Source organism: Podarcis pityusensis (assembly GCF_964106645.2).
Source record: "Podarcis pityusensis genome assembly, chromosome: 4".
Taxonomy (NCBI): Eukaryota; Metazoa; Chordata; class Lepidosauria; order Squamata; family Lacertidae; genus Podarcis; species Podarcis pityusensis.
This window is the reverse complement of record NC_138027.1, coordinates 40,992,470-41,016,395: the sequence shown is the minus strand read 5'-3', so window position 1 is coordinate 41,016,395 and position 23,926 is coordinate 40,992,470. Positions and strand designations below refer to the sequence as shown.

The following is a 23,926-nucleotide window of genomic DNA, read 5'->3' as shown; positions in this document are numbered from 1 at the left end:
CTGACTGGCCTTGATATCTGTTAAAATGCTAGTAAGAATGAATCTAGATTCTAGAAACTCATCAGGATGTGACCTCAGCACTGCACCTGGTGCTTTCAATCTATGCTTCAGTTTGCTGTGTGTACTTTAGATTATGGCAGTGTTTTAGTGTCATTGTTACAAATTAAGCCTTATGCTGCTTGTGAAAGAAAGGAGGAGGAAATGGCAGTCTCTGTAAGAATTATAGAGAAAATTTATTTGAACATCCACTAGCCAAATTAACTTGTAGATAGTAGATTTTGCCTATTTCATCACTAATCCACTGCTTGTGTTTGTGTGTGTGTGGTGCAGATCATTGAAATTAATTTACTGGATCAGATCAAGTTCCAGCTAATCTAGTATTTTGTTCTTAGCAATTGTCAACCACATGTGTTTGGATGTTGACAAGCAGATCATCAGAGTAATAGCCTCTGCTGCTGCTTGTCCCTAGCACATGACATTCACAGGTATACAGCCTCTGTCATGGAGGTTCAGTTTCACTGTTGTGACTAATAGCAATTCATGAGTCTGTCTTCCATGAATTTGTATAGTTCCTCTTCATATCATCTTAAACTAAAGGTTGCCGTTATATCTTGTGGTTGTGAAAAACTCCTGACAGGCTGACATATTGCATGCTGGCTGGGACTGATGGGATCTGTAGTCCAAAACATCTGGGTGACAACCAGGTTGGGAAGGCTGTCCCTGGCAATGGGATGAAATGTTTATCTTGTTTTGAGTCATGATTAGCATATTTAACAATACCCTCTTTAATGATACAACAAAAGATGCATTAAATTTATTTTGCTTCCAAATATCAACCCATGGAGTATAACCCTTCTATGGTTACAACAGGGATAGCTCAAGTCAATAAATCAGACTTTTAATCTCACGGTTCTGGGTTCGAGTCCCACATTGGCAAAAGATTCCTGCATTGGAGGAGGTTGGACTAGATGACCCTCATGGTCCCTTCCAGCTCTACAATTCTATGAACTTCTGACTATCCCTTACATATATCCAACTTCTTTTAACTTACAAAGGCTCTAGTATAGCCTTGTGAAACCAGCTCATTATTGCTGCTGTTTTTAAACATAGTATACTGTTGTTATGTACCAATGCTTATTATGTACAATTTCTTAGCAGACAGATATGGAAGAAAGCATTTTTGAAAGATGCCAAATGGACTCTAAAAAGAAATTGTAATGTGTGCTGTGGTGCTGCGGAGGTTTTTAGCCTTCATATTTATAATGCAAGTATTTTCACTAAGAGTTGATGGCACATATGTACTCAATTTTTTAAAAAAACAACTATTGATTACTTCATTACTCTTCAAGGTTGTAATCATCAAGAAGCTGATATTGTATAGGAAATGGAATTAATTAGCTTCAAATTAACCTTGCTCTCCTGTTGGAGAACTGCTGTATACTGGGGGATATCCAGGGATATGACTCCCTGTTATGCAAATAACTGCATGCATGATGTAACAGGAAAAGATTCTGCATTGTTGGTGGAGCAGTAGCTGCTGAAGTAATCTTTCCTACCTGCCTATTATTTCTGAGGCTTGACTGGTGCAAATGTCTTTAAGAAATAGGATATGACAAATGGATTTCTTTTGCAGCACTTCTTAATAATACTTTCACATCTATACTGTTACCCTAACCTCTGGCATATGTTTTAACTCTAGCTTCAGCTAAATTGTAAAGAATGCAATAATGTATTATTCACTGTCAAATTCCATTGTTAAATGCTTTTCTGTAAACATCAGTGATTTAGTTTCAACAGGTGAAATCTGACAATTGGAAACGTTGAAGGGGGTTCTTTCTGCTATTGCTAATTATGAGCAGAGCTGGGGAAATCCTAGATTGCTTGTTACATGGGGGAATATCTAAAAATTTGAAGTACTTTCTTGCCTGGATTATGGCTATAGTGTGTTTAGGAAAGGCAACAAATTATTTTGACTATATTAATTTAGTCAGGTCTCTGGTGCTTTACTTTCTTTCCTCTTCTTTCGCTTTTCTCTTTTAGTCCAGTCTTTTCTGGATCTGGTCGTTGCTCACAATTTTATTTTATTTTTTGGCATATTGGTTTGCTCATTCCCATGATTTGTTGCCATCTGCCACAATATATGTATTCATCTGTCTCACCACCTTTGTATTTTTGGATCTGCCAGCCTTGCTAGTGAATATTTGCTGTAGTTCTAATGTAGTACCCCGTTTCCTTGTTTCTATCGATGGCTGTTCTTTTAGTATGGCAACTTAATAGATTTTTTCTATAACTAGCTACTATTTAACTCTAGTTTCTTCAGTAGCCTTTTAGAAAAGTCTGGGAGAATGTTCAAACCAGTTTAAGGTTGTGTGTTGTGAGATTTGTCATCCATTTTGATGTGAATAGTTAACTAGTGCACCAAAACTGGGAGCCATTACCTTTGTGAAAAGTCATGATGTGAAAAAACCCACATAAACTGAGTCACAATCCAAGTGAGCATCCAAAGACAGTGGTTATTCCTCTGCATTACTTTCAACAGGATGTGTATATCAGTGTGATGGCATCTTTCACAACTGTGATGCCCTCTTTTTCATGCTTAACCCCCACCCCACCCCCAAATCACTCAGGAAGAGGTCAGGTGAACAATGGTTGTGAACAGATACAGGAAATAGCTGCAAAAGAAAGGAAGGTGGTGCTTTTCATGAAACACGCCCCCCCCCCCCTTGGAAAGGTAACTTTTACAACAAAAATTGAATTTTACAAAAAATCATTACAGTGTTCCAAGGGAGAAAATGAGTTGAACATTTTGTGTCCTATTTTTACAAAATATTCAACAAGAGTCCACATGGGTTGTAGTAATTAAAAACTCAGAGGCTTATCCCAGTTGGAGAAGACCAAGAGTGGGTGGTATTCTGTAATGAGAATAAATCTGTTGGCATCAGCAATGGTTTTTTTTCAGCACCATACTAACAAGCATCAGTTTAGTTGCAAAAGGAGTTTGATACGACTATAACCAAAAGCACGGTGAATGATAGGACTAGGACCTGTCAAAATTGTTCTCAGTGGTTTAGATTATTTTTGCCATTTATTATCAGCAGCCTTTCATCCCCCAGCCCCCATTTTTAAATCCTGTTTCAGAAGTCTTAACAGATAAATTGCGTCTCTCCTTTTGCCAGAACTACGTCTTGTAAAGAGTTTATTGCTATTACATTGCCTTTGTATTGCCATTGCACAATGACATCACCATGTTGTTCCTGGTCTGAAAGAATGAATTATATATACCCTGAACACCATCATGCACCATCATATTCAGTTTAGCATAGTGATGTAATCACATAGTGGTAGCATGGAAGTCTCATGGCAACATGCCTGTGTACTGTTTAGAAAAGGATCTAGCAGCACCACTGGAAACACCTAAAGGGTGGGTGAGGAGAGGCAGATCAGATGTCTAAGCAGAACTTTGGGAAATTTTATAAGAATTCAGACAAAAATTATGATAATAATCCAAATGAAATTTTAATACAATCCTTCAGGTTTGGACACTGTTTTTTTTAAATGTAGCAAACATAATTGGTCTGTATTTATGACGCACCTCAAGTACGCCTTTTTCAATTAGCTTTTTGACTATATCCAATATATAGTATTTTACAGTGATACATTGCTGTGTCCCTTTTGATATTTCAGGGTCCATACCCATCAGTTGAGTTTGGTCATTTTATAGTGCCCCCGTTCACCAATATAAAATGTCCTGTTTTGTGCTGTAAAGAGGACAGTGTGAGTAGGATTTTTAAAACCATATTTTCTGTTGCTTCTAATGCAGACTCAAGAATGAACACTCCGTCAGAAACCAGTAAACCTGTAAAAATGGAGAGTGGTGATGGGGACACAGGTAAGAATAAAATAATGGTGTGATTTCCTAATGAATTCATGGATTTGGAAGGGGCAATTTTATTCTGGTCTGGTTTTATAATACATTGAAGAATGGTATGTTACAGTAAAATCCTAACCGTGTATATTCAGAAATAAGTCCTATTGAATTCACTGGGTAAGTTGGGTTAGGGTTGCAGACTTAGCAGTGTTTTCTAAGTATATGAAACAGCACTTACTTCTTAGTTCTTTACTCAGTGTTTGTTTTGTATGGGACCTATACATTGGCACTGTGTAAATGTGGACTAGTAATTATCATAGATATTGTGTCCTGGAGCCTCCAAGCAAAGAGCTGGCCTTGGCAGATCCTCTTTTCATATTCTTTCTTATCAAATCCCCATCTCTGAATTTTCTTCTTGCACTAGAGAGACTGTTCTATCTAGGAAGCAGTCAGCATTCTGTGACACTGGTTAGCCACTTCCTGGCACTTTTGTGTTGCTGATAGGGATGAAAACACCACTATCTATGGAGTAGAAGCTAGTAGGAGCTACTGATCTGCTGTGACTTAAGGGCTAGATATTCCCAGTATCTTTTTTCCTAGTACAGCTACCAAGTACTCATACTGGTGTATCTGTGTCAGAGCTCCTGATGTTTTATTTTCCTTATGGCTTCTTAATTGGCCCTTTTTTCAATATTGTAGTTGTCACAGCTCATTCATTAAGCAGGATACCTTCGTCTTCTTCCCTGGGGATCATGTAACCTTCTAAATATGAATAAATATACCCTGCCTCTTGACCCTAAATGAATTCAAGATGGTGATACGAAATTCTGTGGCTGCTTATGACCTTAACCTGTCACAGAAGTGTTTTTGCCAGTGATAGCAGTGCATCCCAAAAATGTTTGTTGAAGACATTGGTGTCCTTTGAAATATAAAATGATTAGCTTTTACAGAAACTGACACAGTATTGAGGTGTTGTGATATGGGTTCATAAAGGGTAATACCTACTTCCTGCAATTTTCATACATTTGGATGGGGCCCTAATTTTGTGTGCACATCTGTTACCATCGTTGAGTTTGCAGAGCCATCTGTTCTTGTATGTCCTCTCCATGCTTCCAGTTCTTTCTCACATTGTAACTGTGTCCCCTATTTCCGTTGAGCATACGGCATACCATTTTTCTCTGGATGACAGCCACTTTCTCGTTTCATAGTAATTCCATTCCAATGTGGGTTTTGCATTTTTAATCTTTTTGTACCAATGCAGGCTAGATAAGAAAGATATTTTATTTTTATTTCATTAAATTTATGCACCACTTGATTGTAAAAAACCCTGAAAGCAGTTTACAAGAAGATATAAGTATTAGTTAATCTCTTTGTGATACATTTGGAAGCAGGCTTTACAGGTAGTTGGTTCATTGAGAAAACGTTATCCTTTTATAAATGAGTTTGCAGTAATTTTGTCTGTAGTTAACAACTGGTACTCCTTCATTCATTATCATAAACATTATTTTTCAATATTCACATCGTGAGTAAAATGAACAAGAAGCCATGATTCCAGGAAAGCAGGCTCCCACCTCATTCTAACCTGCTTACTCACAAATATGTCTCACAATATTCTGTTGGACTTTCTTCCTGTGTGTTAGGATTACAATTTAAACATATTTATGATGAGGCCATTGGTGTTGCAGAAATACTTTTAACTGCAAGAGTGATTGAATTGGGAAATAAATGTTGATTGTTTGGAATTGATTTCCCGAAATGCACCACCAGCACTGGTTAGGAGAAAATTTGTTTGAAGATTTTTCTGGAATGATTTTAATTCAAGCAAATTGTAGTTTTGAATTCAATCTACTAATGCTCTCCTGGTTTGGTTTGAGTTTCTTTTAGTATATGCTTAAGGCAAACAAATGTACATTGGGTTTTCTGCTTTTGTTGTCTTGAAATATTTTGAGATTTGTTTGAGATTACAATTTGAACCTTCCCACTGGCCAAGTTAGCAATTTTATAAATATTGTGGAGAAAAGCCTTTTAAAGTATTACAAAGCCTTGTAGTCCATACATTCAGCTGCTCCTGATCATCCTAGGATTGGATGAACAATTGTCAACAAACACAAAAAGCGTTCACTTTGTATTTGTGACAACTTTTTACATTCATTGAGAATGACATAGAAGATGCATACCTAGACATGACCAGCCCTAAATGTGAACTACATGAATATTTACAATCTAATTCTAGAGTTGTATTAGTGTACTCACTATAGGGGTTCTTTTAGGGAAGAACTACATGTCATAAGTGTCATGAGGCTGCCCAAGATATAGTACAACACCCCCCCCCCCCAAGATATAGTATAACATATGCCTTGCCCTCTTGTCATTACGATGTGTGTGATCTTTGTACGGATGTTAACTAACAATGTGGAGCAGGAACAGAAAAATGCAGGGCAATAACCTCAGAACAAGAGAAGTTGTTGTATTTGTTATGCAAGGTAGGAGGGAAGATTCAACCTGGCTCTGCTGTTTTGGCAGCAGCCAATTTCTCCCTTAGTGCGGCTGCCTCTGCTCTGTTATAGTTTATATATTACTTCTGAAGCATTCAGTGCAGGGATGAGGAGGGGGGCCCTTCAGCTAGAGGATTGCATTCTGTTGTAGGCAGCTTTCTAGGGGCTACACACCACTGGTGGACAGAGCTAGAGGCAAAAGTGAGAAGAGCCCAGATACCACTGTTACCTTTTTGCAGTAGGCTATGTCCAAGCCTTAAGGGACGCGGGTGGCGCTGTGGGTAAAACCTCAGCGCCTAGGACTTGCCGATTGCATGGTCGGCGGTTCGAATCCCCGCGGCGGGGTGAGCTCCCGTCGTTCGGTCCCAGCTCCTGCCCACTTAGCAGTTCGAAAGCACCCTTAAGTGCAAGTAGATAAATAGGTACCGCTTTATAGCAGGAAGGTAAACGGCGTTTCCGTGTGCTGCTCTGGTGCCGGTTTGCCGGAGCAGCTTCATCACGCTGGCCACGTGACCCGGAAGTGTCTGCGGACAGCGCTGGCTCCCGGCCTCTAGAGTGAGATGAGCGCACAACCCTAGAGTCTGTCAAGACTGACCCGTACGGGCAGGGGTACCTTTACCTTTACCTTTACCTATGTCCAAGCCTTACAAAGTTGGAGGTTTGCACATAAACACAGACATTTTCCATCCAGGCATGCAAAACTCACTATCGTAGATCAAGGTTACATTCCAGACAACTTGAAAGTACTTGAGGATAGTGCAAAATAAGGATTGGGCGGGGTCATGACATAAGAAATGTCCCAAGGGCCAGGCAGAGCCTGAGGGACAATATTTGATCCCTGGCTCTGAAGTTCCCTGTCAGATATAGAAGCTGGAAGAGCTGGGTTTGGCTGCTGAAGTCCCCCACCCCATGTCTAGTGTAATGTAAGGCAACCTGATTGTCAGCAGATTATTCAGCTCTGAGAAATATATTTTCTCCTCTCTTCAGTCCTTGAAAGTATCACCACCATTGATGTTACTCGTTGAGTTGAATTGTGACTGATTCATAACTTTCTAACTGGGCTCAAATAGACTGGGCTAGTAAGAGTTAAGCTGCAAAAGGAGAGTGGGGAGAAAAGGTGGAAACATTTCTAAGTCTTTCCTTGAAATTAGCTGTAGAAGTATTATGGGACTAGGAAATGTTATTTCCCCTCTTTCCCTTACCTGTTTACCTGTTATTGTCCTAACTGGTACGAACACGGCTGGAAAGTTACACAATTGTTATGCATCCTTCTTTGATTTAAAGTGCCAATTGAAGTGTGAACATAGACACAATCTCTAGGACCAGTAGCAATGCCCTGATTATAAAACTCCCTCCTTTCTCATATAAGGTTTGTGCAAACTCTGTTGAGGATTTTGCACCAACTGAAGACTCAGTTCTTCACCAGATCGTTGTTCATTCTATCTATATGTATTTTGCACTGATTTTAATGTAATCAATACTGGGTTGGCTTTGGCAATAAAGAACTGGTAATAGCCTATTTTATTTATTTAAAATATTTATCTGGTAGTATTATGCAGGTTGAATTCTGCCCATGGGCCTTCAGTTACTAATCCCTAGTTCAATGGCGAAGCGAGAAGGTATACACAGGGCCTTTTTTCAGCCCAAACTGACCGGAAATCAGTTCCGGCACCTCTCAGGTGGGCACCATTGTCATGATAAGAGAACAAGGGAGGCGTTCATGGTGAGTTGCTCTTTTTCTAGAGAAATAACACAGGATATACTGTAATGTTGCTTTTACAGCTGTGTACTTTGTAGGAGAGTTTTCAGCCAGTTTTCTAGAGCTGTTTGATATTATTTATCAAGGTTGTAAGAGCCAAGATGATTCAATAAATTGTAGTTATCTTCTGGTGGCCATGATGGAAGATTGGCAGTATGTCAATTTAACTGCCTTTTAGGTTGCATCCACATGATTATGATTGCTGCTAGGAAAGCCTGGGGCTGTATTCAACTAAATAATTGCACTAGCAATGCTTCTAGCATAACCAGAACCCCCCTCCTCCACCTGCCCCTTCCCCAGATCTTCTCTGAAGAGTCAGGAGAACCCCCAAAATGGGGTGTGTGGGAGGAAATGGTAGTTAATTCTGTCAGGTTTAAATACAACCCCAAGTAGGTTATTCTTTTTATCTCCTAAAAGCAGCAGTCATCAATGGAGCAGGAACCCCCACATCATTGGACAACCACCACACACATGGTTTCTAACTAGCAGTCTCAGAGCCTGTGGGATTCCAGAGGGGAAGAAACTTTTTAGAACGTTGTGCAACACAAAGTTAGGTGAAAAGCTGTGGCTTAATACTTATTACTGGTCCTCCAGCTAGATCCAGTTCCCTGCCTCTTTAGTAGGTCAAATGATAGAATTAAAATTCTATACCAGTGACTGATACATTAAACTTTTAGGGTGATACCCTTAGCCCATTGTTTTCATTAAGTTTACTCTATGTATGACTTGGTTGGCTATTACCCCAGTCTTTGTTTCCATAGAATAATTCCACAGAGTTGTACTTTCTAAATCAGCATAATTTAAAAACTGATTATTTAGCACATTAATACCAAGCATCACTAGTATGTCCTAATTCTTGAAATCATTGCAGTTTTTTATAGGCTCTGGCCAAATGTTCCTAAGGGAAATTCCCTGCTCGTTGCTCCGATATATTGCCATATATTTGGAATGAGGAAGTGGACCTGCAACAAAATTTGTTGCATTGTTGTTTGCAGCAGTTTGCAATGCTGTATTCAGCATTCCAGTTATGCCTCTTTCCAGGATACCCTGTTGTATCCCACCAACCACCCAATTTTCTGTTCTCCCACCATTCAGCCAGTATCCTGTGCAGTATCCTGTGCATTTTCAGAACTCATTGCACTGTCTTAGGGGGCAGGGGAATTTGAGTTCTCCCAAGTCTGTAAGTCGTCCTATGCATAGTTGCATGAGGTCCAACACTCCAACAATTGAGATCGCTATTATAATACATTATTACAATCAGATTTTTAATTTTTAAAAATGTTATTAGTATCCTGAGTTTAAGGCATAGCAACTTACATAATATTGACTCTTCCTTTATCAAAACAAGTACAGTATGAAGCCGAATAATACAGTGAACATGGTTTTTTAAAATAAACATACCTGGATGTGGACAAAGTGCATGGATTGGTCAGCACGACCGCTTGCGCTCTGGACCTTTGCCCCTCTTGGCTGATAAAAACTAGCAGGGAGGGGACAGCTCGCTGGGCCAGGGAGGTGATTCTTGCCTCCCTTCAAGAGGGTGTGGTCCCTGCCGACTTGAGGGAGACAGTGGTAAAACCACTTCTCCAGAAACCCTCCCTGGATTCAGAAATTACTGGTAATTACTGGCCAGTTGCCACTACCCCTTCTTGGGCAAGGTTCTTGATCAGGTAGTCATAGATCAGGTCCAGGCACTCTTGGAGGAAACTGATTTTCTAGCTCCATTTCAGTTGGGGTTTCTGCCCAGTTTCAACACAGAAACAGCTTTGGTTGCCCTGTAATGACCTATGTCAGGAGAGAGACAGGGAAATATGTCCTTGTTAATTCTTCTGATCCTCTCAGTGGCTTTAATATCGACCATGGTATCCTTCTGGAGCAGCTCTGTGAGTTTGGGGTGGATGGCACCACCACTTTGTGGTGGTTTGGGTCCTACTAGAATGGTGTTTCCAGAAGGTAGTCCTTGGGGAGTGCCCTTTGGCCCTGAAGAGCCTTCAGTGCAGGATTCTCCAGGTTTCGATTTTATTCCCCATGCTGTTTAACATCTACACAAGTGGGGTCATCAAAGTTTTGGAGTTTATTGTCAGCAATATGCTGATGACACACAGCTGTACTTCTTTACAGGTGTGGTAGTGGATGTGCTGGACCATTGTATTGCCTCAATAATGGAGTGGATGAGAGCCAATAAACTGAAACTCTTTCTGGATTAGACTAAGGCACTGTTAGTGGGCACTTCCATAGACTTGAGGGTGGGAGGTGACTTGCTCTTGTGTACATATGGATCCATTGTGTCACTTGAGGCTCAGGTGACCTTGGTGGTGCAGAGTGCTTTCTATCCACTTTGGCTAGTGGCTCAGCTGTGCCCCTATCTGGACAGGGATAGCTTAACTTCTGTCTCTGGTAACCTCTAGAATTGGAATACCAGTATTGGAACAAAACCCACCCTCCTCTTCTTTCTGAAGGCATGAGGTCGGATTACACCAGAGCTTACATATTGTTATAGTCCATATAATTTATGTAGTGACAACATTCAATACTATTTTTGCTTCCATGCTGTCTCGGTCTTACATTGTTAGACATAAGCCAACCTTTTAGCTTTTCCCTGTCACATTTTGGATGACCCAGCATCATATTGAACTTAAGCTCAGCAATGCTAAATTCTTAATCTCTTTTCATTCCTCTTATCCTTTTCTCCCTTAACCCCAGTGGTATTTTGTATTCATGTTCTTTTCAAGCCCGTAATTTGGGTGGCCATGTTAGATTTTGTTTTATCCTTTTCTTCCAGTATTTACTCTCATGCTAAACTTGTCATTTTCATCTTTATAACATTTCTAAATCTTTCTAATATAGCCTTAGCCCCTTTTCTCCCCCCCCCCCAACATAACACGTGTCTTGATTCTACTTGATTCTACATGTCTTGAGGGTGCTGCCAGTTGATTGTTGAGCCCAGGGGGGCGATAAGGTGAAAAGGTGGTGACTTAGGTTTATTGGCCCTGAATTACTGCTCTTGCTGACATGTAGATAAATTGGCAACAAAGGTGTGAATGAATCTACAGATTTTTCAGACTTGACTTTTGAGGGGAATTTTAATAGAATATATCTTTCTTTGCATCCCCAGGCACACAGACAAATGGCCTGGACTTTCAGAAACAGACTGTGCCTGCCGCGGGGGCAATATCTACAGCCCAGGCCTTCCTTGGACACCTTCATCAGGTAAATATTTGTTTCTTTTTATTCTGAAATTTGGAAGGTAATATAAAGGGTTCCTCTCTCTCCGCACTATGTTGGCAAAACCAGAAACAACAAAGTAGTGCAAGATTGGTGTCTTCTTTTGGAGGTATGCATAGAGGCTACCAAAGCTTTAGAAAGAACAGCAGTGTCTTTTATCTCAACATAAGAAAGGATGATTTACAGGCCCTCTGAGTAGGCCCACATTGCACAGTGTCTCATATGGCCATTTAGAGGTCTTTGTGACCTAAAACATAATTTCACAGTACATGGACATTTTTTGTACAACTGGATAATAGATGGGACCAGTTGACTGTATGGGACTAGTAGGCTACTTTCAAATGGGTTTCCAAAGAATCAAAGCTATCATTCTATGTGTCAACCTGTATGGTAGGCATATCTGGAAATAGAGCTTGTTTTCACCATTCTATGTCTGTCTTTCCATTTTCTTCTGAGAAATGTGAATATTCTTACCTAGGAGTGAGAAACGTTTTTCAGCCCAAGGGCCAAGTTCCCTTAATGGGGGTTGCATGTCATTGGCAAGTAGGCCTACAGGCAGATGTGGGTAGAGACATAGTGGGTGGAGCAATTAATGGGACTCTTACCTTCACACAGCAGGCAACTTTCCAGCCACACAAAAGCCTGTGGTTTCACATCCCACCCCACCCATTCACCAATATAATTCATTCTGGCAAGCAAGAGGCATGGACAGACTTCATTATACATTATAGCCAGGCAAAAGCAGTTCAGGAGGCTGTACAGGTAGGTTTGGGTATTTGTGGCCTGGGCAGAGTTCTGCAGGCGGGGAGTCCTTTCCTCAGAGTACAGTGGTACCTCTGGTTACGAACTTAATTTGTCCGGAGGTCCATTCTTAACCTGAAACCATTCTTAACCTGAGGTACCACTTTAGCTAATGGGGCCCACCACACCATTGCCGGGCGATTTCTGTTCTCATCCTGAGGTAAAGTTCTTAACACAAGGTCCTACTTCCGGATTAGTGGAGTCTGTAACCCGAAGTGTTTGTAACTCGAGGTGTTTGTAACCCGAGGTACCACTGTACTTGGAAGTATGCTTGCCTGCTGATTTCCTGACAAAACTTGAAAGCCATCTAATCTGAAAGGACTGTGACTAATGTGTTTTCTGTCTTAGATTTTGACTCCATAAGAGTCTTTCAAGCTTGGGGAGGGGAGAGGGAAGCAACTGAGAATCCCAGCCCTTTGTCCACCTCCTCTGCCTACTCTTTTTGTCTATCATAGCAGCTACTGAGTTGGTGGAGGCAAGTTAGGTTTCCAAGTCCTGCTGCTTCTCCTCCCTAAACAAAACATTGTTTCCAGGCTCTGAGAAGCAGATGAAAAATGTTTCCATTCCCCACCCATCTCAGGTGTTGCATTCGAAGTAGGGAAGAGCAGCTTAAGTAGTGCTCTGTGTTGCCTCTTTCCCTTTTGAATCTGGTCCTTTGGGTTTTTGTTTTTGTTTTAGTGATGATGAGAAACATTGGTCCACCATAACCTTGGAGTTGCCTGAAGGAGGGGCATACCATTCTTCCCATAAGTTCCTGTTGTGGGTGTAGGCAGGTTTGTTGTCCCCAAATTGGTTTATACTCTTCTTCATAGGAATGAATGGCAGCCGTTTACTTATATACCCAGGCTAGGTAGCACAGAACCACTAGGGAACATTGGACCTACTATGCCCTGAGAGAAAGCATCAGACAGGAAACTCAGGCCAAGAAGATAGTTGCATCTGCTCCCAAAGTCAGCCTGTGAATATTTTGTACTGCTTGCTTATGTTTAATATCTTAAATTGCAAACCACTCTGGGCAGCTTGGTCAAAAGGCAGTATATAAATGCAATAAATAAATAAATACAGTAGAAAAGAAGGGTGTGAACTTATGGTTACCATGAAGGCGAAACACCACAGAGATAAAACATGTCTCCTGCTGGTTCCAGTGTCTTAAGAGGTCAGATATGATCCCTTATTAACAGACACAGAGACTTCAGCTTATCTGCCTGATTTGAAGTCAGTAGGAACCATTTGAAAGCAGATCTAGCTATGTTCTGCACATGTCAGGTGTGCCTTAATCACTTTCATATCGCGTTACTTGCATTTGGCATGGGGCTGCCTTTGAAAAAGTATTCAGAAATCAGTTGGTGCAAAATACCAAAGGTTTCCCCCCGCCCCAGGTAACTTCTGCTTTATTGGCTTCCAGTTCATTTCAAAGCCCATTTTAAAAGTGCTGGTTATTGTATTAAGAGCTACTAATAAAGCCAATGCAATTTCATTGCACTTAGGTTTGAGTAGTGAAATATTTTTCTCCGCATCATTTAAAATTTATTTGCTGTGCTGCTTGATGCTGCTGTATAAATTGTGTGCTTTATTATGTTGTTTCCATTGTTGCTGCTGCTGCTTAGCAGCCTTGGGGAATAAAAATAAATAAAAGAAAATATTTGCATAGTCTCACTCTTTCATCTTTCTATACTTGCCTTGGTTCCTATAATGTTCCTTAATGTGGAGTGTGCTTGCATTTTGTTTGTTGTGTGTGTGTGTGTGTGTGTGTGTGTGTGTGTGTGTAGAAAGAGGAAAGTAGATAGGCTGGTGAATGGTGATGCTGACATGATGGCCATAATACGCACAAGCATGTTCAGAAGAGGAAGACCAAGAGGATAAATGGTCTGGAAGCCTAGCTTTATGAGGAACAATTGAGGGAGCTGGGTCTGTTTAGCCTGGTAAAGAGGAGACTGAGAACAGATATGATAGCTATCTTCAAATATATAAAGGAAGATGGAGTAAGCTTGTTTTCCCCTGCTAAAGTAGTTAGGACCCAAACTAATGGCTTCAAGTTACAAGAAATGAGATTCCAACTAAACATCAGGATAAACTTTCTGACAGTAGGAGCTGTTGGTCAGTGGAACAGACTTTTCCAGGAGGTGGTTGACTCTCCTTCCTTGGATATTTTTAAGCAGAAGTTGGGTGGTCATCTGTCATGTATTATTCCTGCATCACAGGGGGTTGGAAGAGATGAACCTCAGGGTCCTTGCCAACTCTGCAGTTCTTTGATTCTATAACACTATTCTTGCATGCCTTTCACATATCATTATCACTCATGCACAGTCCAACAGTTGACCCAACGGTTTGACCCTCTCGACCAAACATCTGCCTGTCAAAAGTGTACACCACCCTCTGTCCCTAATGCTTGCATGCTGAATAATTTTTAAACTTAAAAGGCCGTTTGTAAACCTTCTGTACCCCTGAGCAGCTAAACCCTGAGCAGCGTTCATGTTGAGCAGCTGAAGCTAGTCTCCTTATGGCCAATAGCTATAGAGTTTTCAAAGGCAGCAACACATATTTACTGAAAGTTGTTCTATTTTCTCAAGCTTCTCTGATTCAGCCACTACTTCCTTGCAGATCTGTATATTATGTGCTTTTATTTAATACTTCGTTCATCTCTTTATCAAAAAATTCTAAAAGATAACATACAGCTGTCCTTGACTTTAGCATGCTATATTTTTTAAATCTCAAGTGCCAGGGTATAATGAATCTTGAACTTTGAAGTGGCTACTGTGTTTATATGTTTATCCTGAATTGGCAGTTTCCCATGGTAAAACGAGCCAGAGTCACCTTATCATTCCATCCCTGTGCAGTATTTTTTTTATTTTTTTTATTTTTTTGCAAGGCACTATTTACAGCAGAAAGTTTTTGCTTTGGAGCAACTTCAGCTCAGGCTTTGGTTAAAATGGGCTTTTAGGCCTTTGCAATCAGTACCTAAGAGGCCTTTGTTCATAAGCTTATGCTGCAAAAAGAGCTGAAAAGGCCAAAAACTGGTAGTTTATTAACCTAGCCAATTCTCTAAGACAGCTGTGCATGATGATGCTTTGGAAGCCTTTCTCTAATTAATATGGTTGCTATCTCAGAATACTACAGGGCAGAAGATTAAACTGGATGTTGGCACTGGAGATAGGAGCTTTTTTGGAGACAAATTGCCTGCTTGGTGACAGATGGCATGTTGTAATCTTGTAGAATCCAACCCAGAAATGTAGGAACCATTTGAAGACACGGCATAACTCTTCCTTGTATTGTTATTTTGCCTAGGTTATGCAAAAGGTAGTGTTGAATTAGTACTGTGTCACAGCTCATGGAGTGCAGGCTAACAACATACCTGTTTTGGAATACCTTTTCATAAAAGTTGCATTCTTTTTTTCTCACTTGACTTTGCACCTTCAAAATCTGGATAAACTGTGGCTACTCCCAAAAGTTTTCTGTTTGTAAAAAAACTGACATTCAAAGTTAAGATTCCACCTAAAGATTTTAAATGGAGCAGGATAGTTCAGATACCTTGCCAAAACATGGCTTGTCATGATGCCTGTAGCACCACCAGCCATCAATCCATGGTTTGTGAATGTCCACCATACCAGGATTTTTGAAAAGTTCATGTAGTCTGGTTTCTCTTCAGATCGTATAAATCCTTTGCCTTTTACTAAAGGATCTTTGAAGAGACCACTGTTTGGATAATATCTGGGGATTCTTGGGAAAGGCAGGAGGAGAAAGTAACCCCAAATCATTGTTTGTCTGAACCTCTGGAATGCAAATTATCATTTAGAGTATAAGCTATAGTTATGGCAAACCATGGTCTGGCATTAGATCAGAATCAATGCTTTATTTTTTTAACTTCTAATTATCTCAGTGGTCTTAGGTGTTTCAAAAACTAGAGAAACTTTCTTTTTCGTCTATTTTACTTCTCTCCAGTTTTGTGTTTTTAAAAGTACATCATTTTTATAGGTTCAGCTCCCTGGATCAAGTTTACAGGCTGCTGCCCAGTCCTTAAATGTACAGGTAAGTGCTTTTGCGTCTGCATCAACCTTTTTTTCTTTCTACTTTTCTTTTTGCAATACCAGTGGGAGAGTTTGGCAGCCATTAACAAATGTTGCTCAATACAGAAGTCCTGTTTGACATTAAAAGATGTTTGAAAAACTCCCAAGAGTTGGAGCTGAAATAAGATGGTCAGCATGGCCTTACTTTAATCACTTCGGGTTTTTCTTTATAATAATAAAGATTTATAGTTAAAATCTGAAACTGGTTGCTCTTCTGTTCTCTGCAAGATGCAGCTGGCTGCTTAAGCTTTATTATTATTATTATTATTATTATTATTATTATTATTATTAATGTATACCCTGTCAATCTGGCTGGGTTTCCCCAGCCACTCTGGGCTGCTTCCAACAAAATATTAAAATACAGTAATCCATCAAACATTAAAAGCTTCCCTAAACAGGGCTGCCTTCAGATATCTTCTAAAAGTCTGATAGTTCTTGTTCTCTTTGACATCTGGTGGGAGGGCATTCCACAGGGCAGGTGCCACTACTGAGAAGGCCCTCTGCCTGCTTCCCTGTAACTTGGCTTCTCGCGGTGAGGGAACTGTCAGAAATGTACTGGGAATCATTGTAGGTCTTTCAAGACCGGTGTTTTGTGGTCTCGGCGGCCTCTCCCAGTCACCAATCTAGCTGCCGCATTCTGGATTAGTTGTAGTTTCCAGGTCACCTTCAAAGGTAGCCCCACATAGAGCGCATTGCAGTAGTCCAAGCGGGAGATAACCAGAGCATGCACCACTCTGGTGAGCAGTCCGTAGGCAGGTAGGGTCTCAGCGTGCGTACCAGATGGAGCTGGTAAACAGCTGCCCTGGACACAGAATTGACCTGTGCCTCCATGGACAGCTGCAAGTCCAAAATGACTCCCAGGCTGCGCTCCTGGTCCTTCAGGGGCACAGTTACCCCATTCAGGACCAGGGAGTCCTCCACACCCGCCCGCCTCCTGTCCCCCCAAAACAGTACTTCTGTCTTGTCAGGATTCAACCTCAATCTGTTAGCTACCATCCATCCCCCAGCTCCTAGCCCCTCTAGACGGTCCAGAAGGATGTTATGGTCGATGGTATCAAAAGCTGCTGAGAGATCCAGCAGAAGTAGGGAACAGCTCTCACCTTTGTCCCTAGCTTGCCGGAGATCATCGACCAGTGCGACCAAGGCAGTTTCAGTCCCATGATGAGGCCTGAATCCCGACTGGATGCCTTAAAGCGTTATAATCTACTGCTTACTGCCTTTCATTAAAATATTCAGGCAATGCATCAAAGGGGAAGGAAAATAGTATTATTGTGAAGTGGCGTCATTCTCTATGAGTGCTAAGGAACTAGGGTAGGGCATTCTTGAAACCCCCTAGAACATGCACCTAGTTACATATGATAATTTTGAAAGGAGGCGAGATAGTGACCTTCCTCTCTAAAAGAGAGAGGCTGAAAATTGCCTTGGTTGCCATGGCAAACTTTGAGTCCCTGAGAGAGATGTTGGCAAACAGGCTATATCTCCAGTGCAGAATGTTTACAGTCCTGTGCTGTAATTATCTCTCAATGACTGGCAGAATTAATCAGAGCCTCTATGTTAATTAGCCTGCTCTGCAGTCCCCAAAACAGGTGGTAGAAAATATGCAAATCTATGCAGAATTTTAATGTTCTGCATAAGCAGTTTTAATTACCATAAACCCCCTCTCCTTGTTTTTCCTTTTCATGTGCTTTCTCACTTGCATTTTCCCCTCATGGCTACAGTAATTTCATCTTTCATAAGATGGTTTTAAATAAATGAACTGTGTTTGCCTATATAAATACCAAATTCTGTTTCTTAGAGACAAGATGTATGGTGAGTGTTTGTTTTTGTCCCTGGATGCAATTCAGCATCTAAGGTTTTTCAAGCTAGTACCTTGTTTAGTTTGAAATACTATTTTTATGAATTATTATAAAATGTATAAAAGAAAAATCTACTGCACTAATCCAAAACTTGCATGCTACTGATTACTGAGTTTCACATTGACTAGGAATTGGGCAGTTTGGTACAGGTCTGTGCAGATCTGTCTGTAGTATGGCAATGACTGGGAAAGCTTAGAAACTTTAAAAGCCGTGCCTTCAAATCAAGCACTAAATAGGAAATTTTCTTGAACATATGTGTATATGTTTTGAGGGGGCAGATCTGGAGGCCCTGTCTCTCTCTCCAACTACAATCGAGCCCCTGTTTTTGTTAATAATTTGAAGTAACAGCAGCATTTTTTTCTTCCATTCTGATACCTGGAAATATTGGCTTACGGCTACAATACCAAATTAGCATTTCTTCCCCCCACCTGTTATCTACAGTTACCTATAAAAACAAGTTGTTGAAATAAGCAGCTTTTTATCTTATTGATAACCAAAAATCTTGTTAATATCATCCCTCTTCATATTACAATAAACTATGAAAATGGCTGTGTCTACATTGATACCCATTCTGTTCTACAAAAGCTTGTATATTTTCTTTCCTAGTCTAAACCTAATGAAGAATCTGGGGACAGTCAGCAGCCAAGCCAGCCTTCCCAGCAGCCTTCAGTACAGGCGGCCATACCCCAGACCCAGCTCATGCTGGCCGGAGGACAGATCACTGGGGTAAGATGAGTCCAAGTGAATTGTAATGAGCCACCAACTCATGTTGTTGTATTAGACAGAGTAGATTGTTGCTTTATCATTCCAGGCGAATGTGGCTGGAGAAAATCTCCCTTTTGGTTTTATGGGTCTCTCAGTGGCATTTGATGCTGTGGATTATGGTATCCCAGTCCATGGATCTACCGTATTTTTTGCTCCATTGGACGCACCAGATCATAGGACGCACCGGATCATAGGAGGGGGAGAACAGGGAAAATTTTTTTTTTCTTGTTCTCCCCCTCTAAAACAAGGTGCGTTCAAGGTACATTCACCAGAGCTTGTGGGGCTGGCAGTGGGGGGAAGCGCTGCTTTCCCCCACTGCCAGCCTCAAAGATCCCTGAAGCCTTTGGAGGGCAGCGCCCCGCTGCCCTGCACAGGTTTGCGCGCAGCCGTCCCCAAGCTAGAGCAGCGAAACAGAGCCCTCCGTCTCGCTGTTCTGGCTTGGGAACAGCCTTGCTAGCTTCTGCAGGACAGCGGGGTGAAGGCACCCGCTGCCCTGGAGAGGCTGTGCACGCAGCCGTCCCCAAGCTAGAGCAGCGAGACGGAGCCCTCCATCTCGCTGTTCTGGCTTGGGAACAGCCTTGCTAGCTTCTGCAGGACAGCGGGGTGAAGGCATCCCGCTGCCCTGCAGAGGTTTGCGCGCAGCCGTCCCCAAGCTAGAGCAGCGAGACGGAGCGCTCCGCAGTGCTCCGTCTTCCTGTTCTGGCTTTGGGCTTAGCGGCGCAGCCTGCATTCACTCTATAAGACTCACACACATTTCCCCTTAATTTTTGGAGGGGGAAATGTGCATCCTCTAGAACGAAAAATACGGTATTTGCTTCTAGGCCTATATTGTCTGAGTTCAGCCTATCTGGAGAAATTGCCACATCTCTTTGAGATTTGCAGGAGGAAACCTTGTGCTATGTCCCCATGCCATGAGAAAAGTTGTCTTCTGGAGCAAAAGTAGAACCCTCTCCATTGTAGCTTACCTTCTTGGAACTTTCTATCTAGGGAGGCTCTGTTAATCCTGCCACCACTATCTTTTAGAAATCAGGTTGATATATTAGAAATTAGTTGATACAATTGTAGATGGGGAGTAGTTTTTAAATTCTGTAATTTTATATTTGATATAGTGGTTATTGCTGTGTAATCAATCTGGAAAGTTGATATACACAATATGAAACCTACCATATCAGATGCTATTTCTCTACTTTGCTGATGAGCATATGGGTGATTTTTAACACAGTATATTGATTCAAGAAGGCAACAAATTATAGCAAATTTCTTCTCTTAGATTAGTTGGGGGGGGGGGACTGTTTGTCTTGCTCCAGGGGTAGGCACCCTAAGGCCCATGGGCTGGATATGACCCAATTGCCTTCTCAATCCGGCCTGCGGACGGTCCAGGAGTCAGTGTGTTTTTACATGCGTAGAATGTGTCTTTTATTTAAAATGCATCTCTGGATTATTTGTGGGGGCTGACTGGTGTTTTTACATGAGTAGAATGTGTGCTTTTATTTAAAATGCATCTCTGGGTTATTTGTGGGGCACAGGAATTCGTTCATTCCCCCCCCCCAAAAAAAAGTCCGGCCCACCACATGGTCTGAGGGATGGTGGACCGACCCACGGCTGAAAAAGGTTGCTGACCCCTGTCTTGCTCCATATTTGCTTTCTTCTGTGACCTCCTAGTCACAGTGAAGAGGGGGGAAAAGTTAGTATCGCTGTTACAGACAATGTCTTGGTCATATTTATGACTATTTGATCAACCATATTACCAAAGTGCTATTGTTGATATAACCGCACTCTTAAGTTTGCTGAAATTTCCGTTTCCATACACAAAATGAGGTTTAGATCCACCTATTAACAGTTCTCATTGGATGGAGAACTCTTTATGTAAGCTATTAGTGTTTCTTTCAATTGCAAAAAAAAGTATGCTACAACAACTTGGGAGACTAAAAACTGATAAATCACTTCTGCTATTTTCAAAATTTGAGACATGCAATTAATCAGAGACTTTTCTCCCTATATTATTTATCTCTGAAAGGTATATGTAACATGTAAATCAAATGACACTGCTTTGAATTTAGTTCTATTTATAGGCATATAGAAAACTGCTTTATACCAACTCAGAGCAGTGGTCTGTGTACCTTAGTATTGTCTATATTGACTGGCAGTATTTTCTATTTATGCCAGATCCTTCGCCATAAAGCTCTACAAATGACTGTTTTCCATATGTAGTGGGCCTTTACCGTAATCTGAATACAGGTTTTTTCGTGGCTTTTACTTGTAGCACATTTGTATAAGCATACAGTAAAAATTAGTCCAAATACATTAAATGTCATTTTGCCTAACTGCTCTTTGCTACATTGAAACTAGATCCAGGTCTTTGAAGGTAAGGGCTCTTTCTATACAGAAACAGGGAAGAATATTCATGTATCGAAGGGAGTCTAACGCCACCTGTTTCATAGAGATAATGTGTGTTTGGAAACCTGCAGAGATGTCAACCTACCAGCTCAATCCTATCAAAACAAAAAGGCAGACTGAAGAGGGGGGTTGACTTGGAGGGGAACAAATGGTGCACATGTTCCTCAGCTATATCTTAAGGCATAATGGAAATGATGAAACATGCCAGGGATTCATGCTAATGTGAAGCAGCTGGAGTATTATCAGTTTGTTTGGTAACCACAGCCAGTATTGCTATTTCTCATTCATCTGGCTAATCGCTTCTGCTTCTGGTGGGTGTAAATTTCCTTTCAAAGCCTGTCAGTGATGGCTTGTTCTTTTGCTTGCTATTTCCTGTCAGTGCTGTTTCTTTCCATTGATTGCTAGCTAATTACCTTTTTCACATTAATATTGAAGCAGTGCCACAATAATGCAGTGGTCACAATGATACAATGCTTATGCCAGTACCATTTAGATGAGGTGAAATATAGGTTGATAGATTGCTTGATTTTTATCTTACCCGGAATAAACATCTGCTCCCTGTATATGGTGGCTTGTTTGAAGGCAACTGGTCAGAAATAAATAGCAATGGTTTGTAAAAGGCATGATGTTTCGTGCTATTAACTACTGTCCTAAAACTTGTTCCTAGCTCACGTTAACACCAGCCCAGCAGCAATTATTGATACAACAGGCACAGGCACAGTTGCTGGCAGCTGCAGTGCAGCATTCAGCCAGTCAGCAGCACAATGCTGCAGGCGCCACCATCTCAGCTTCTGCTGCAACGCCCATGACACAAATCCCTCTATCTCAACCGATACAAATTGCACAGGTGAGCTTTGTCTTTCGAACCATTGATCATGTTGGCCTGCCCTAATATGTCTCTTTTGTTACTCTTTTGTTCGCAGTGCAACTGAATAAGGGCTCACAAGGCAGTGTTTTGAATACCTTGGCAACATAGTCTGCTTGGTCCTCTGATTTCCAAAGACCACACATCCCTGTTACAGAAAGCTACAAGTTTCCTTTTTTAAAATGCAGGCATGGCAACATTCAGGTCAAATAATCTGGCTCTTATAAACAGTTTTTACATTTGAGCGCTTGCTCTTTCCACTCCACTTGCTTTCCTCGTTGCCTGATTTTTGCAAGCCACAATTTGGTGTGACATCCAAAGTGGGTAAATTAAAGTTTATGCAAACCATTATTTTCCCATTCTGGTTTGGAGACAACCATGGTTTGAAATGAGTTTCTAATTCTGGTTTAGTAATAACATGTAGTATTTCAAACCCAGAAATGAGAGAGGACATTGAAGGGAGGTTGTGGGCACAAAGCTGTTCACAAGAATCAAACCATGATTCGGCTGTTAAATCTGAACGAGACTCGCATATGCAGTTTGGTTCTTGATCCAACTCAGGACTTCATGGCAACCATGGGGCTGTTTCAAGTGATCGTTGACCTGACACACAATGCAGAACACACTCCTGATTTGGTTTTTGCTCCTGGTGGTGAGGTTGGATGCCTGGAAATAAGGAGGTGTTTCTGTGCCCCTTTTGTCATCATCAGACCACTTCCTGGTGAAGCTTGAGCTGACACCAGTTCCCCCCTGCAGGGGTGGAGGACCAGTTAGGGTAGACCACTTAGGGATTCCTGAATGCTATAGGTATTTTCTGATGGGTGAAACAGGCAAACCTGCCAAGGCCCTCGTTTCACTGGGGAATGGTGAGATGTGGAGGGCCATAGATATGGTTCCTTCTGAGCATCCTCTCAAATGTTGTGTTAGAGCACATAATCATGCCTACTTTGCAGTAGTGAAAGCAGCAAGGAGGGCCTACTTCACTGTCTCCATTGCACCGTTGAATAACTGCTGTATTTTTCGCTCTATAAGACGCACCAGACCACAAGACGCACCTAGTTTTTGGAGGAGGAAAACAAGAAAAAAAATATTCTGAATCTCAGAAGCCAGAACAGCAAGAGAGATCGCTGTGCAGTGAAAGCAGCAATCCCTCTTGCTGTTCTGGCTTCTGGGATAGCTGCGCAGCCTGCATTCACTCCATAAGACGCACACACATTTCCCCTTACTTTTTAGGAGGGAAAAAGTGAGTCTTATAGAGCAAAAAATACGGTACATAGCAGAGTTCTTCAGAGTGGTCTGTTGGCTCTGGACCCCTATATTAGTGAATGGAGCTCAGGAGCCCCCAGGGACTTTTGCTTTCTAGACACTTTAGAGAATGAAGTCACTCACCTCCATAATGTACTTGATTCCATGATTTATGCAGCTCCAAGTGAGATTTCCAGTCATCCACTAAGCCTTTTTGTGAGATCAGTTTCAGTTTTTGCAGCCTGCCAACATAAACAAGGTGCTTGGAAGTATGCTCCTATTCGTGGGGGCAGACTACTGCCAGCATATAGCTCCTTGTCTTTGGAATCTGCATTGGCTGCCAAGCTGCTTCCAGTCCAGGCAGCCAATACAGATTTTGATACTAATGTATAAGGCCCTAAGCATCTCTGGACCAAGTTATTTGAGAGACTGCCTTACCCTCCATATGCCCAGCAAGTTACTTCTTTGCAATAGGAGCTGTTCTTGAAACCCTAAAAATATGAGTTCTAGCCATGACAATATGCTGCAGGGTTTTCAATGCTACTGTTTGTGTAACAGCATCATAATTTCCAGAAACAATTGAAGA

General features: G+C 41.3%; 1 protein-coding gene and 1 long non-coding RNA gene across 9 annotated transcripts in view; one reads left to right on the top strand and one right to left on the bottom strand.

The window, feature by feature from the left end:
- POU2F1 (POU class 2 homeobox 1) overlaps positions 1-23,926 on the top strand; it is a 101,992-nt gene that overhangs the window by 49,319 nt on the left and 28,747 nt on the right. For 6 of the 8 annotated variants that reach the window (XM_081001510.1, XM_081001509.1, XM_081001505.1 and 3 more), the window contains exons 2-6: positions 3,821-3,889; positions 11,238-11,332; positions 16,121-16,174; positions 18,675-18,794; positions 21,898-22,077. In XM_081001510.1, the coding sequence (XP_080857636.1) occupies positions 3,821-3,889; positions 11,238-11,332; positions 16,121-16,174; positions 18,675-18,794; positions 21,898-22,077 (518 nt within the window). Of the gene's footprint in view, positions 1-3,345; positions 3,422-3,475; positions 3,534-3,820; positions 3,890-11,237; positions 11,333-16,120; positions 16,175-18,674; positions 18,795-21,897; positions 22,078-23,926 lie in introns of those variants that run through there. The other 2 variants (XM_081001507.1, XM_081001508.1) reach the window with 2 other exon arrangements.
- Positions 1-23,926, bottom strand: part of LOC308474967 — a 66,181-nt gene that overhangs the window by 28,662 nt on the left and 13,593 nt on the right. The gene's annotated exons all lie outside the window — the stretch shown is intronic.